A 14,129-nucleotide genomic window follows, 5' to 3' on the forward strand; every position below is an offset into this window, starting at 1 on the left:
GTGAGGGGAACGGCACCTCCGTACCTTCAGGCTCTGATCAGGCCCTACACCCAAACAAGGGCACTGCGTTCATCCACCTCTGGCCTGCTCGCCTCCCTACCTCTGAGGAAGTACAGTTCCCGCTCAGCCCAGTCAAAACTGTTCGCTGCTCTGGCACCCCAATGGTGGAACAAACTCCCTCACGACGCCAGGTCAGCGGAGTCAATCACCACCTTCCGGAGACACCTGAAACCCCACCTCTTTAAGGAATACCTAGGATAGGATAAAGTAATCCTTCTAACCCCCCCCCCCCCTTAAAAGAGTTAGATGCACTATTGTAAAGTGGTTGTTCCACTGGATATCATAAGGTGAATGCACCAATTTGTAAGTCGCTCTGGATAAGAGCGTCTGCTAAATGACTTAAATGTAAATGACTACACTGACCTTACTGGTATTTCAAAACCTTTAGAGGTGAAGGGTTAACACTTACAATTACATGCTTTTCTCGCTTATGGTGCAGAGAGTTACAGCACCAAAGCACAGGTGCAATGAATGAACTCAGAGGTGTGTATATATACCATATATGTGGATGTTTGTGTGAATCTCACTTTGTCTTGACAAAGGTCTCTTACCGAAACATTGATAATAGATTCTGCAGAGGGAAAAACAGGAGACTTTGTATTTTAATACCAACTAAAGGGTCCCTATACCAGTAATGACAAATATAATATTCAGGTTCCGGTAGAGATGTTGTTGAATGTATAGTCTGTACAATTTCTCTACTGCTATGCAATACTAGTTTCAGTAAGTAACAAAACATAGTTGCATTTACAGTTGCTAAAACATTGGCTCAATAATAAACTGTTTTCTACTTTGACAACACCCTCAGCAAATACTTGTCACATGCTTCGTAAACAACAGCTGTAGACTAACAGTGAAATGCAGTGACTAAGATAGAGGAACTCCTATACAGAATGTCTTTGGTATGTGTATACACTTAAAAAAGAAGGGTTATATCGCTTGCTTCATCTATGGAACCCCCAAAAGGTTCTATATAGAACCTTTTTCTATGAGGGGAAGGTAGGTGTGACCTGTCTTATATAGCATAAAAGCTATACATTAACACACAAAACTAGACATCTTCAAGTAGGCCCACCTTCCTTTATAGGCTATAAACAGAACAAACCTAGACTAGGCCTATATCCCCAACTTGCTTTCAGTCAATAGCATGAATAGTCATCACAGAGTAGCTAAGGTTGACAGTGCTAAGATTGACAGTGCTTTATTTGTGAAATTCTTTTTTAAATTTTTATGATGTGAATAAAGAAAAAGTGGAAGGTCAGAAACCCTCTTTTCCACCACCCCCAATCCCAAGACAGTGGTTAACAGTGGAGGAGTCTTTTAAAGACCTTGGCTACTGACATTTCAGGGCAATATGTCACATTACATTTTATATTGAGAAAATACTCTTATAGGCTTAAGGGTTAAAAATTGTAACCTTACTATTTTTCTAGATTGCTTATTCATATGGATGGGCCTATGGAACAAACAGGACAGGCTACTTTTCAAGAAAGCATAAAGTCAGACGGAGTGAGCACTGCATAGATGTTCAATCACAGCTAGATTTTTCCTACATTTTTATCCTATCCTCATCAGACGTATGGTGACGTGCGTAACAGTTGCCTTCTGTCTATTGACAGTCAGCGACTGCGCAAAGCCTACCTTGTAGTCTACTACCTAAGGTGGGAGGACTTCGGAGGAGGATACAGTATTGACAATCTCTACTTAAATAAGAGATTGCACATAGAAGTGGAGGGTATGGGGGACTGAACTGCATCCATTAACCCAACATCACGGAGGGAATTCCCTGACAAAACCGCACTAAACGCAATTGGAGTGAATGGGAAAATACACCGTCGATGGGTAGTTTGCCGGTATATCGCGTTATTGGACCTCAGTGATACACATATGCCAGTTTTCTCTTCGCCATCCAGAACCTTGGTTTGGTGACTCACTCTTCGTTCGTTCATTTTCTGGATTTCGTTGCCTGCCCGGTGAGGAGAGTAGTAACCTACATAATGAAGTTCAAGCCGAACCAGACCAGAACTTATGATGGCGAGGGCTTCAAGAAACGAGCGGCATGCTTGTGCTTCAAGAACGACCGTGAAGAAGAGGTATAACGTTAACGTTAGATGGTTATATTTCTCATTGACAGTTCAGGGGACCGATGCTGTCCTGTCTTTAAACCAAACCACTGTTCTCGGCTATATCCTACACTTGTTAATATTTTATCTTTAATTGCCTATTGTAATAGACTTAAATAGGTTTTCATTTTGGTTTTACCACTTAATTCATCAGAAAATGTCGATGTGCGGGGGCTGTCTTGCGGTGTCTGAAAGAAATGCTTCGGCGGGTTTTTAAAACCTAATGATTAGAGATGTAGGCTTGATGTTAAACAAAAAAAACAGGAGTGTTATAGTATATTTATACGCCCTTTATTGGCCTACGTTCCATAGCTTTAGTAATACATCCTTAGTGGTGTTGTGTGACTGCCCGCGGCTATCCAGTTTGGGCTAGTTTGAGAGCAAAGCGAGGGGGGCGAGGCGCTCTGTTGCATGTTTCATTTGACGGGCGGGACATCAGTCCAGCCATTGCTACATTGTATGACGATACCACTGTACCAATGCATACGAGTTTAAATACTAATAGTAACAATATCACCGTTATCATTTTACACGTTATAATCTCTGCTGCCTCATAACATTGAAATGAAAATGCGTTATTGATGAAGTGGCCATTTTGTAAGACGGTTTCAGTATCCTAGGCTAAAACCAAAGGTAGCCTACTGAAAAGTAGTCTCAATCAATGCTTTGTTTTTATATTTCTGGTTTGTGAGAATATCTTTAACAAATTGCTGTAGTCCTAGACATATTCCTCGTAATAGTTTTGGGGTTTTAACGGGCTTCACGGTGATAGCCTACGCACCACCATGATGCAAGCGTCCACAGTCTGTTTTAACAAAATGGACTATCTACCCAAGTCAATTTCCCCGAAATTACAACAACATATAGGACTCGTTCCACACATTTTTTAAAAACATTTTATTAAATGGGAAGCAATTATTTCCATGAAATAGGCTATATTGTTGTGCATGTGTCATTTCAGTCAATATAGCATGCTCCAATTGTTTCTGCCAAGATCTATTTAATTGTTTAAAGCCACCATTTATACAGATATGACTTAGACCTACTACCGTAACAAGTTAAATAGGCCCACTTTATCATAACCAAAATCTAAGGACCTATTCCATTGTTATGTGTTACTATTTAATTTCACGGTAAAGTCTACACCAGTTGTATTCTACGCATGTGACAAATACAATTTGATTGATTTGATTTGTTGTCATAGGAGACTTAGTAAGCAAATTATGTCATTTTTCAGTGCATGAACTAAAGTCGAGAAGACTTAAGGTTGGTTATTAATGTAAAAGTGGCGATGCTTTTAATTTCTTGAGCCACACGCCTTGTTTATGAACAGCTCCTACATTTGGATTTGTACTGTCTGATAGAAATCCAAATTTGTATCAGACAGTTCAAGACACTGCAGCCTCTGACTTCCCTGCACCACTGTTATGCAATGTATAAGCTGCAGACTTTATCTGTCTGTCATTAAGAACTCTATCAGAGCACTCAAGTATTTGTACGAGATATATATATATATGGCTTGAGGGAGAAACTGTTGTCCCTTAAGACTGTGGGGGCCTTGTTCTCTCCCTCAGCCGGTTCTTTCAGGAACAAGGAATAGAGATATATCAGTTTGCTGTGTGTCAGTGTGTCCGTGCCAAAGGCACATTGCATTGTGGTAGAGCAGCTGGAAGGCTTTCTCACTGAGTTATATTAATGAGACTGCCCAATCTCAGTCTCAATGCTGCATCCCAATCTCCCCTTTGATTTTTACTTGTGAAGTATTTATTAACATTAGTAATTACCTACACATACAATCTTGTTGCTGACATTTCATATGTAATGCTATAAAACAAGTAAACCTTTGTGTAATATCTTAGCTTGTTTTAATATTTAAGATACCTGTGGTGGAACAAATGGAGACCATCTTCAATCACCCACCTGTGTCTCTGGTCAAGGGTATTGTTAGATCAAGAAATGCTTCGCCTGTGTCTGTTCAACTGTTACTGAGCGGTTGTAATGTATAGAGCCCATCCCCAGGAACATATTTACAGAGTTTGCTCTGGGACTGTCCAGCTACTCTGTCATACTTGCATGCACTCATTAAGGCTGAACAGGAGAAAAGCCTCTGTGGCTCCTGCGTGGCCAATACTGTCTTTGCCAATGCCACCTCTTTGTGCCAATCCCATGCTGTTGAATCCCTGAAGGATTGTGGCCTATCTGTATCTGAAGACCTTGTCTCAACCTGCTTTGGTTAGATCTCAGCAATCAAATCTCAGTCCCCTTTGTGGAGATGGAACAAAAATGTAGCTTCTCCTGCACACCCCACACACACACGCACAAACACACACGACATGTTAGACATGATCCCCCCATTGAGAGGGCCTGAGTAGGTTAATAGGAACTCTGTGTGATGTCAGAGACTTTGTTTAAGGAATGGAAAAGGAGAAAGAGGAACCCTCTGGGTCAGGTGTTCAGTGACAAGGTTTAAAGTCCTTCAAGGGAAAACAGGAACATTACATCCCTCAGGGCCAGTGGGTGGGTCATTTGCCTCCAACAACAGTAGAGACTAGAGGTCGACCGATTATGATTTTTCAACGGCGTTACCGATACCGATTATTGGATGACCAAAAAAAGCCGATACCGAATAATCGGCCGATTTTCTAAATTGATTTGTAATAATGACAATTACAACAATACTGAATGAACACTTATTTTAACTTAATATAGTACATCAATAAAATCAATTTAGCCTCAAATAAATAATGAAACATGTTCAATTTGGTTTTAATAATGCAAAAACAAAGTGTTGGAGAAGAAAGTAAAAGTGCAATATGTGCCATGTAAGAAAGCTAACGTTTAAGTTCCTTGCTCAGAACATGAGAACATATGAAAGCTGGTGGTTCCTTTTAACATGAGTCTTCAATATTCCCAGGTAAGAAGTTTTAGGTTGTAGGAATTATAGGACTATTTCTCTCTATACGATTTGTATTCCATATACCTTTGACTATTGGATGTTCTTATAGGCACTTTAGTATTGCCAGTGTAACAGTATAGCTTCCGTCCCTCTTCTCGCTCCTACCTGGGCTCGAACCAGGAACACATCGACAACAGCCACCCCCGAAGCAGCGTTACCCATGCAGAGCAAGGGGAACAACTACTCCAAGTCTCAGAGCGAGTGACGTTTGAAACGCTATTAGCGCGCACCCCGCTAACTAGCTAGCCATTTCACATCAGTTACACCAACCTAATCTCGGGAGTTGATAGGCTTGAAGTCATAAACAGCGCAATGCTTGAAGCATTGCGAAGAGCTGCTGGCTAAACGCACGAAACTGCTGTTTGAATGAATGCTTACGAGCCTGCTGCTGCCAACCACCGCTCAGTCAGACCGCTCTATCAAATCATAGACTTAATTATAACACACAGAAATACGAGTTTTGGGTCATTAATATGGTCGAATCCGGAAACTATAATCTCGAAAACAAAACGTTTATTCTTTCAGTGAAATACGGAACCGTTCCTTATTTTATCTAACGGGTGGCATCCATAAGTCTAAATATACCTGTTACATTGCACAACCTTCAATGTTATGTCATAATTACGTAAAATTCTGGCAAAATAGTTTGCAACAAGCCAGGCGGCCCAAACTGTTGCATATACCCTGACTCTGCGTGCAATGAACGCAAGAGAAGTGACACAATTTCACCTGGTTAATATTGCCTGCTAACCTTTGTTTCTTTTAGCTAAATATGCAGGTTTAAAAGTATATACTTGTGTATTGATTTTAAGAAAGGCATTGATGTTTATGGTTAGGTACACGTTGGAGCAACGACCGTCCTTTTTCGCGAATGCGCCCCGCATCGATTATATGCAACGCAGGACACGCTAGATAAACTAGTAATATCATCAACCATGTGTAGTTAACTAGTGATTATGATTGATTGATTGATTGTTTTTTATAAGATAAGTTTAATGCTAGCTAGCAATTTAGCTTGGCTTCTTACTGCATTCGCGTAATAGGCAGGCTCCTCGTGGAGTGCAATGTAAAGCAGGTGGTTAGAGCGTTGGACTAGTTAACCGTAAGGTTGCAAGATTGAAACCCCAAGCTGACAAGGTAAAAATCTGTCGTTCTGCCCCTGAACAAGGCAGTTAACCCGCCGTCATTGAAAATAAGAATGTGTTCTTAACTGACTTGCCTAGTTAAATAAAGGTGTAAAATCGGTGTCCAAAAATACCGATTTCCGATTGTTATGAAAACTTGAATTCGGCCCTAATTAATTTGCCATTCCGATTAATCAGTCGACATCTAGTAGAGACTAGAAGAGCGTTCATGCCGGAGGGTAGGAGCAATCTGTTATGGGTGCCTTCATCCAGCAATAGGTGTCTCCCTGAGACTGTATTTATAGTACATTGTGTCTTTTCAGTCCACTGTGTCGCTACAAGACTAAGGGGTTGTTGACATTTGGTAAAGTTGAAGTACGGTTTATTGTTGGTCTGGATGGACTGAAGGGTGGCCTATTACTAGGCAAATGATGTTGCCCTACTTGTACATTTCTAGATAGGAGTTAAAGCTGTATTGAATGTGTGTGGTCTGGAATTGGCATATAGTTGGGCTTTGTTTTCTTATATCGACTAGGCTGAAAGTAGGTGTATTTGGTATAAAACAAGGGGCAGCAAACTTCATAGGTCATGACTAACCACTCTCCTAATGCATTAAAATACTCCAGTCTAAAACTTCAAACCTCCGTAGGCTGGCATGTGGGAGACTGGTTTATTTGACAGCCACAGGCGTGTTGCTCGTGCTGCTCCTCCGAGAAAGTAGGTGTTTATTTCCCCCCTGAGATTCCTGGCCCGTTTAGCAGGCTTACAAAACGCACTGGAATCTCGCTGGGAGACGCTGCTCTATTCCCTTTGGGCCCCCCCCCTCCATCTGCACCTGACCTTTGACCTATCTAATATGTTGGTGTGGCGTTTTGCTCCTCACTGTGCCGAGTGTTCCTCAGTGCCATGATTTTTCAGTGGGACATACCTTGTTAGCCTAAGCTGTTGACATAAATGACATGAACAATGTTTTGTATATTGCATGAATTTGTATGAGGTGCTGACAAGCTTTAGGTCTTTCCTGGAATGAGTTGAAATTCGTAACAGTTCATATCCAACCACATTTTGAGCAAGAAATAGAAAAGATAGGACTTAAAATGAAGCAAAAATAACACTGGCAAGATGTAGTCTAGCTAGCTTTGTTTTGTAAACTCCACGGTAGACACTGTCAAATGCAGTGACATCCCTGAGCTGCTTAAAGCCTTGCCCCCAAAAACATATTTGCAAAAGGCCCACAGCGGTGCCCCACCCCCATATATAAACACAGACAGTAACCCCCCAACACACACACACACACACTTGTGTACACACACGTACACTCACATTCTGAAGCGCTAGCAGTCTGTTATAAATAGGTTAGTAGGTTCATTCTATCTCCATGGTTTATGGCTTTATAATGTAGGGTACTAAGCAGACAGTCTGGTCTACCCCGCTGCTTCAGTTGGATCCCCTCAACTGTATGTGGCGCCCGTAAATATAGCTAACCGTCCCACTCCCTGTTCACCCTCCATCCCCTCTTAGCCCGGGATGAGCCTGATGAGATGTCGGCTCAGTTAAGGTCCAGGAACATGACGTGGTGACCCAGAGTGGAAGGGTGACACGTGCCGTATCCACTGTGTGGCCTCTCTTGGCCACTTGACTTGTCACTACCTGGCTCCTGGCTCAGACAGCAACGGGTCTGCTCCAGCAATCCCATTAGAGCAGCACAGAGGAGTGTCAAAGCCGAGCTGCTAGCTGATATTACATGGTTGTCAGGCTGACACACTTGTCCCGTATAGAGGGGTCTGGATGGGGAAAAGATGGAAGATGAAAGCCACACAAGCTGCTTCTGACGCTGCATCACTGTCGTATGTCGTATTCGACTGACTTGAGTTGGATGTTTCCTCAGCATGGTGAAAGAGACAACTGAGCAACTATGAGCCCCATAGGTCATGAGTGCGCGTGTGTAGGTCGTGTGTGTGTGTGTGTGTATTGCATCATGAAAATGCAGATACATGCTCATTCAATCTGTACGGATCATTGTACATGGCAGACTGTGGTGTAATTTAAGCTCAGGCACCTGCTTCGATGCGCCCAAAAGGACCTGGTCTGGGTCAATCGATCAGCCAAGGTGGAGCAGAGGGCCCTGTGGTGGAGCAGAGGGCCCTGTGGTGGAGCAGAGGGCCCTGTGGTGGAGCAGAGGGCCCTGTGGTGTAGCAGAGGGCCCTGTGGTGGAGCTGGACTCACAGAACTATTGTGTTTTCTCTTCCAGGTGTTGCTGGTGAGCAGCAGTCGGCATCCGGACCAGTGGATCGTCCCAGGTGGAGGGATGGAGCCGGAGGAGGAGCCCTGTGGCGCAGCGGTCAGAGAGGTGTTTGAAGAGGTGAGTTCACCTGTCATCATCATCATATAAAGGAAAGATCCAATCGTTCTGAATGTTATATTGTTTTTGTGCATCTCTGAGTGATGTTCTATCAATTCCCGGGGTCATTTCATGTTTTCATATGATGCAAAACCTTTTCAGATGCACATAAAAATTAAAGAATGACCTGGGAGTTGATAGAGCATCGCTCAGAGATGCACAAAAACAATATCACATTCAGAATGATTGGATCTGTACTTTAATCCAATCCAATCATCACCATAATCATCAGTGATGATGAAATTGAAATGAATCACAAAGTGGGTGTGTAACTAATAGCTATATGCACACACAAAACACACATTGATCTGATGGTCATTCATTGATTTGTCTGTAAAGAACATGCCTTTTAGTGATGGGTGAGACTATTGTAATGTGTTAGTTGGAAACTCTGGCTTCAAGTCATGTAGTGATCATGTCATCTATATGAGTATCAAACTCTGGCCCCTGATTGGTCATTTAAAGGCAACGTGCAGGAATGTCTGTAGGCCCTAAATATTCTCATATACACTGAGATAGATAGAGACACCCTCTATAATTCACCACTGCCTGCCTTGTGGCATGAGACTGACCTTGTCGATCTCCTGGGATGTCTCAATGGCACTTCACAGCATGTTTTCTCCAAAGTGGCTTCACCGCTAAAGGGTTCAGCTCTGAGAGACGTGATGTATGCAATGATTGTGGGTGACGGGAACTCACTTATGACATGACAGAATTGGGAGGTACATTTTGGTGGGTCCAAGGTGGGTTTGTAGAGAAAGGGGTCAGAAGGATTTGGTTCGGGTAGTGACTGAGGAGCTTGTGGTATTCCAAAGGTCCAGCTGGTGGGAAACCGAACGTACTTGGGTACGTCAGCAGGCTAAACTTGGCTCCCTGCTGGATTCCAGCACATCCACAGGTCCTAAAGCCTGTCCAGTGGACATGGGCAGATTCTTTGTGAAGCTTGATAAAGGGGAAGGAAGGGGAATAGGGGGTGGATCATGTGTCTTTTTGGAAACCGTAACCTCTCTGATTTTGACCTCTAAATATACAGCAGGACTGGGTGGGTTTGTGTTGTGATATTCAATCACATTATATTGGTCAACGTTCTGATCTCACACACACACACACACACACACACACACACACACACACACACACACACACACACACACACACACCTAACTCCAGTCGAAGGTTTTCATACTAAAACCCCCACACAGTATTGTCAAGAATTGGGATTTCTCTACTTTCCTTTTTAATCTAACACAAGTGTTTTGGTTTGTCAAATTGCCATAGGCCCAATACTGTCATCTCACATCCCCCTAATGCCTCTCTTCTCTCCCCCACCAGGCAGGAGTGAAAGGCAAGTTGGGACGTCTCCTAGGTGTGTTTGAGGTAAGGCGTGACTCTGGGCTGACAGTAATTATAAGACAGTTACATTTTTACTCCCTGAAAAACTGTCATTGCTATCTTAGTGTAAATTGTCACATGAATGAAATTCAAGAATAGAAAATGAGTGGATTTGGTTGATGCCTAGTAAAGGGTTGACAAACTACCCTAAAGCATGTGCACCCTCTGAAAGCAGCTGTTTTTTCTTGAGGTGCCACAGGTAGAGGTTCTTCCAACCTGCATTTTGAAATGTAGTTTTCTTTTTAACTTCACAGCAGAATCAAGACCGAAAGCACCGAACGTATGTTTACGTATTGACTGTGACGGAGACATTGGAAGCATGGGAGGACTCGGTTAACATAGGTGAGTTTATGGTCACATGACATCAGGACTTCAATGTCTAGTATAATAATCTGTTTTTCCAGGAAGGATGTTGCCAGTATCAACAGGCCTCACAGACTAAATAATGAAATCCCACTCACTGACTAAAAGGACTGGGATTGCAGAAAACAAGCAACAAACAAGTTCAATATTTGTCCAATAATATCCGGCTTCACCTAATCTAAAGTTTGGAGTCATAACACATCAATTCCAAAGTGGCTGATTAGGACTCAACTTATGCTGCTAACAGCTAAATTACACCAGCCTGCTGGCTTTGGAGAGGTGGACTAAAGTAGCTGGTAAAAGGTAGAGTAAAATGTGAATGTGCGATTGGATTACTGAGCAGGTCATCTATCCCAGTCCTTCCCAAACAGACCGTGACTCACCACTGACTGCACCGAACAATGTGACCTGACCTCTGAAATCCATTAAACATCCTTTAGACTTCATCAGTCTTTTTCCTGAGTGGCTGGAGCTTTTAGTCCTTATAGATCTTACAGTAGGCAGTATATCAGTCTCAAGTCTTTCTTTCGTTTTTGTTTACGGACTTAACCGCACCAATATTTGTTCCTGTGCACTAATAATCATCATTCCTGTTAACACACAGGATTACCAAACATGGGCTACAACTTGTTCCTCAAAAATAATGTTGTGAAAGCATGCCACTGTGATTGACCTTTCCTTTAAATGAGCTCATGTCTATTGCCTCATCTTCACGCAATAACACTGTAGCTGTTGTTAGAGATAATCAATATATTCTGATAACATCTATTCTGGAAACATGTATTCAAAATGGCTATTAGCACCCTTCACAAGACTTTAGGTAGGCTGAAATTAATAGGGGCATTTTGAATGTTTAGATGACAAACGTTGGGCGTGTTTGCAGATTGGTATGGTGATACCAGAATATTTTATTGACAATGACACATGGGGTTGATCCAGATCCCATTTCTTTGTGAGAAGATCCCCACCCCTCAAAGGGCAAATGTCACACTAAGTTCATGTGGAAAACCCCAGTAGTTCTGAATGCTGACTGGTTATTGGTAGTGTATTAAAAACATGATCTGGAACTAGCAAGTATTAAGCGCTTTGGGCCAGTAACCAAAAGGTCTCTGGTTCAAATAACTTTTATGAAACCCTTAACAATATTAAATTTCAAAATGACTCAGGACAATGACGCCTTCAGGTGGTTGGTGTATAACGTCCACTACTCGCCCCCCCCCCCCCCCCCCCTGGTGGTCAATAGAAGGAGTGATTCACACTCTGTCTCTGTCTCCCCCTGCAGGTCGTAAACGGGAGTGGTTTACAGTGGACGAAGCCATCAAAGTCCTGCAGCACCACAAGCCGGACCACGCTGAGTACTTGAAGCGGCTTCATCTCAGCTGCTCTCCAACTAATGGGAACTCCCTGCTCCCCAGCCAGCCCCCTAATGACAACTTCCCCCGCTACGGCCCCCCCACCACAGGATCTGTTCTGGGCCCCTCGCGCAGATAGGACTGGCCCCTTCCCACGCCTATGAACTATCTTCTACCTGTACAGATACACTGAAAACTGACATTTTGCATGAATATACGAATCCTCAGAGTCACGGCTCACGCAACATGTATGTAAATTACTGTATACTTGGACAAACCAAAGCCATACTTGGAACTGTGTCTGGATGATTCAGTTAAGGAATGCCTTTCAGTAACTTCTTTAAGAATGTTCTATTGGGGTCAATTGTATTATTATTTTCTTCCATAATTAAGAAAATCACACAACATGGCTACCACAGAAAAAGAGTCATTGGCTGACAATAGGATGGAAAATGGCAGTGTCATTGGACTTTGGGAGCTGGCGCAGTATTGACAACAAAGAGATGCTACCTCAGTTGGACGAGCACTGGAAGGATGTCTTAGCACGGTGTCGGATTCCTTTTGGCTGGTGTTTAACCTGTACAAACAAACTACAGCTCAAAAATACAACTGTTTATCTACTTCAAGTAGTACCATAATGTGTGGACAGAAGACAAGGGCTCACTATTGTCCCTCCCCTTCACCTCAGTAATTGGTGCCCTTCTTCAAGTTTAGTTGTAAAAACAACACATTTTGTATTTCTTATATGGAGCATTTCACATTTAATTGCCTTTAATTGTGTTGCCTTGATTGTCATCAGTTTTTTTCTCCATCTAGCATGATCATGAATAACAATAATTTGATATACTAATTTAATTATTAACGCCCGCCCCATATATGATCTGGTCAGTCTTCATAAGAGTATCTTTACTACGTAGTTGAAGGCAGGCCCTCTTTAATATAATAATATCTATATTTCATTTAATTGCCACAAATGATGTCTCCTCAATGCTGAGATAATGTACCTTAATCCACACTTGAGCATCTTGTCTGACCACTGAATGAGGATTGAACCGCCCCACACAGGGGACATGTAAATACTTTGCAGCAGAGAAGTGTAGAGTTATGTGTCTGGTTAACAGAAATGCAACCATATTAACTTTTCTTCTCCATATTTGCGATTGTTTTTCTAATGATGTAAAAAAAATAATTGCTGTACCATGTAGTGAAGGTGTGACGGTAAAAAATGTCCTCCTTTCAGTTCCACCTGAGAACAGAGATGAGATGACATGGAACAACGAATAGGGAAGTTGTCTGAAAGAGAAAGGGAATGGATGGAAATGAGTGCTTTCCGTGTTAGATTTATGGTGGAACGACACTGGCGGTTAGGCTGAACATGGAAATGTTCTTACGATGGACATGGATGTGAGATATTATAGTTGAGAACACACTTGTAAATTGTAGTGCTTTACTGGAGATTACACAAACATAAGTGGTTTCACTTTTTAATCTCAACCACTATCTCACCCAGACTCCCAGCATTCATTTTATCACAAGAATACCCCTCTGAGGCAGACATTGTCAAATACATACCAGTATGTCAACTTTCAAATACTTGAGGTATTGTAGGGTGGGCGGAGTTTGTACTTTTGGGATTATTCCACTGGTTCCATTTTACTAGGCAAGCAAAATCAAGTGCACTGTATTTTACATGTGTACTTGACCAAGGTCTGCCATTGTGGATAATGCTTGTTTTAATTTGTGCTCATGCTTCATCAAAGCAGTTTTTTGGGAGGGAGTGTTTAGGAGCCAGTAAAGAACCGAAGAAAGGGTTAAAAGATGAAGGTGGGATCTATTGTGAGTTTGATATTGACCCTTCTTAAAATCTGTTGCATGAAAAGATTTCACCGGCCTGTCTGATTGGACAGTCATCACCTTTAACCAGTTGTATTTTTTATGGATATAACAATTTATGGAGATTGGATTGATGCATACTGGTACACTACATTCAGGAAGGAAAGTAAGGACATTAATGCTATTTGTTCTGAATTGCAAGGACCTTTTTTTAAATGTATTGCTGGAAAAAAGTGGCAAATGTACAGCAGCTGTAGTTTTATTTTGAATGAATTACCCCCATGGACCCTTATTACTGACACGAAACAGTCCCTGTATAATGAATGGGTGGGGGACTGCTGTGAATGTGTGCTGATCAACTTTGTTCCAGGCACTCTCTCACTAGGGTGTCTTGAAGCACTCACTAGTTTATCAATGCAAACAGAATTTCCTTTATGATCATATGAACAGTGAAATTGGATAAAGTGGATTGAAGACTATTCTGTTTGGAATAATAATTAATTAAAAGGGAATTACTTGACTCCA

At 42.1% G+C, this 14,129-nt stretch overlaps 1 protein-coding gene across 1 annotated transcript; it reads left to right on the plus strand.

The window, feature by feature from the left end:
* Nucleotides 1–1,704: 1,704 nt before the first annotated feature.
* Nucleotides 1,705–14,129, plus strand: LOC139533874 (diphosphoinositol polyphosphate phosphohydrolase 3-beta-like). Its single transcript, XM_071332326.1, has 5 exons — nt 1,705–2,153; nt 8,515–8,625; nt 9,997–10,041; nt 10,311–10,398; nt 11,702–14,129. Exons 1-5 carry the CDS (start codon nt 2,058–2,060, stop codon nt 11,908–11,910), a joined length of 549 nt encoding a protein of 182 aa, XP_071188427.1. The 5' UTR covers nt 1,705–2,057; the 3' UTR covers nt 11,911–14,129.

Source organism: Salvelinus alpinus, chromosome 11 (genome assembly GCF_045679555.1).
Source record: "Salvelinus alpinus chromosome 11, SLU_Salpinus.1, whole genome shotgun sequence".
In the NCBI taxonomy this organism is placed as follows: Eukaryota; Metazoa; Chordata; class Actinopteri; order Salmoniformes; family Salmonidae; genus Salvelinus; species Salvelinus alpinus.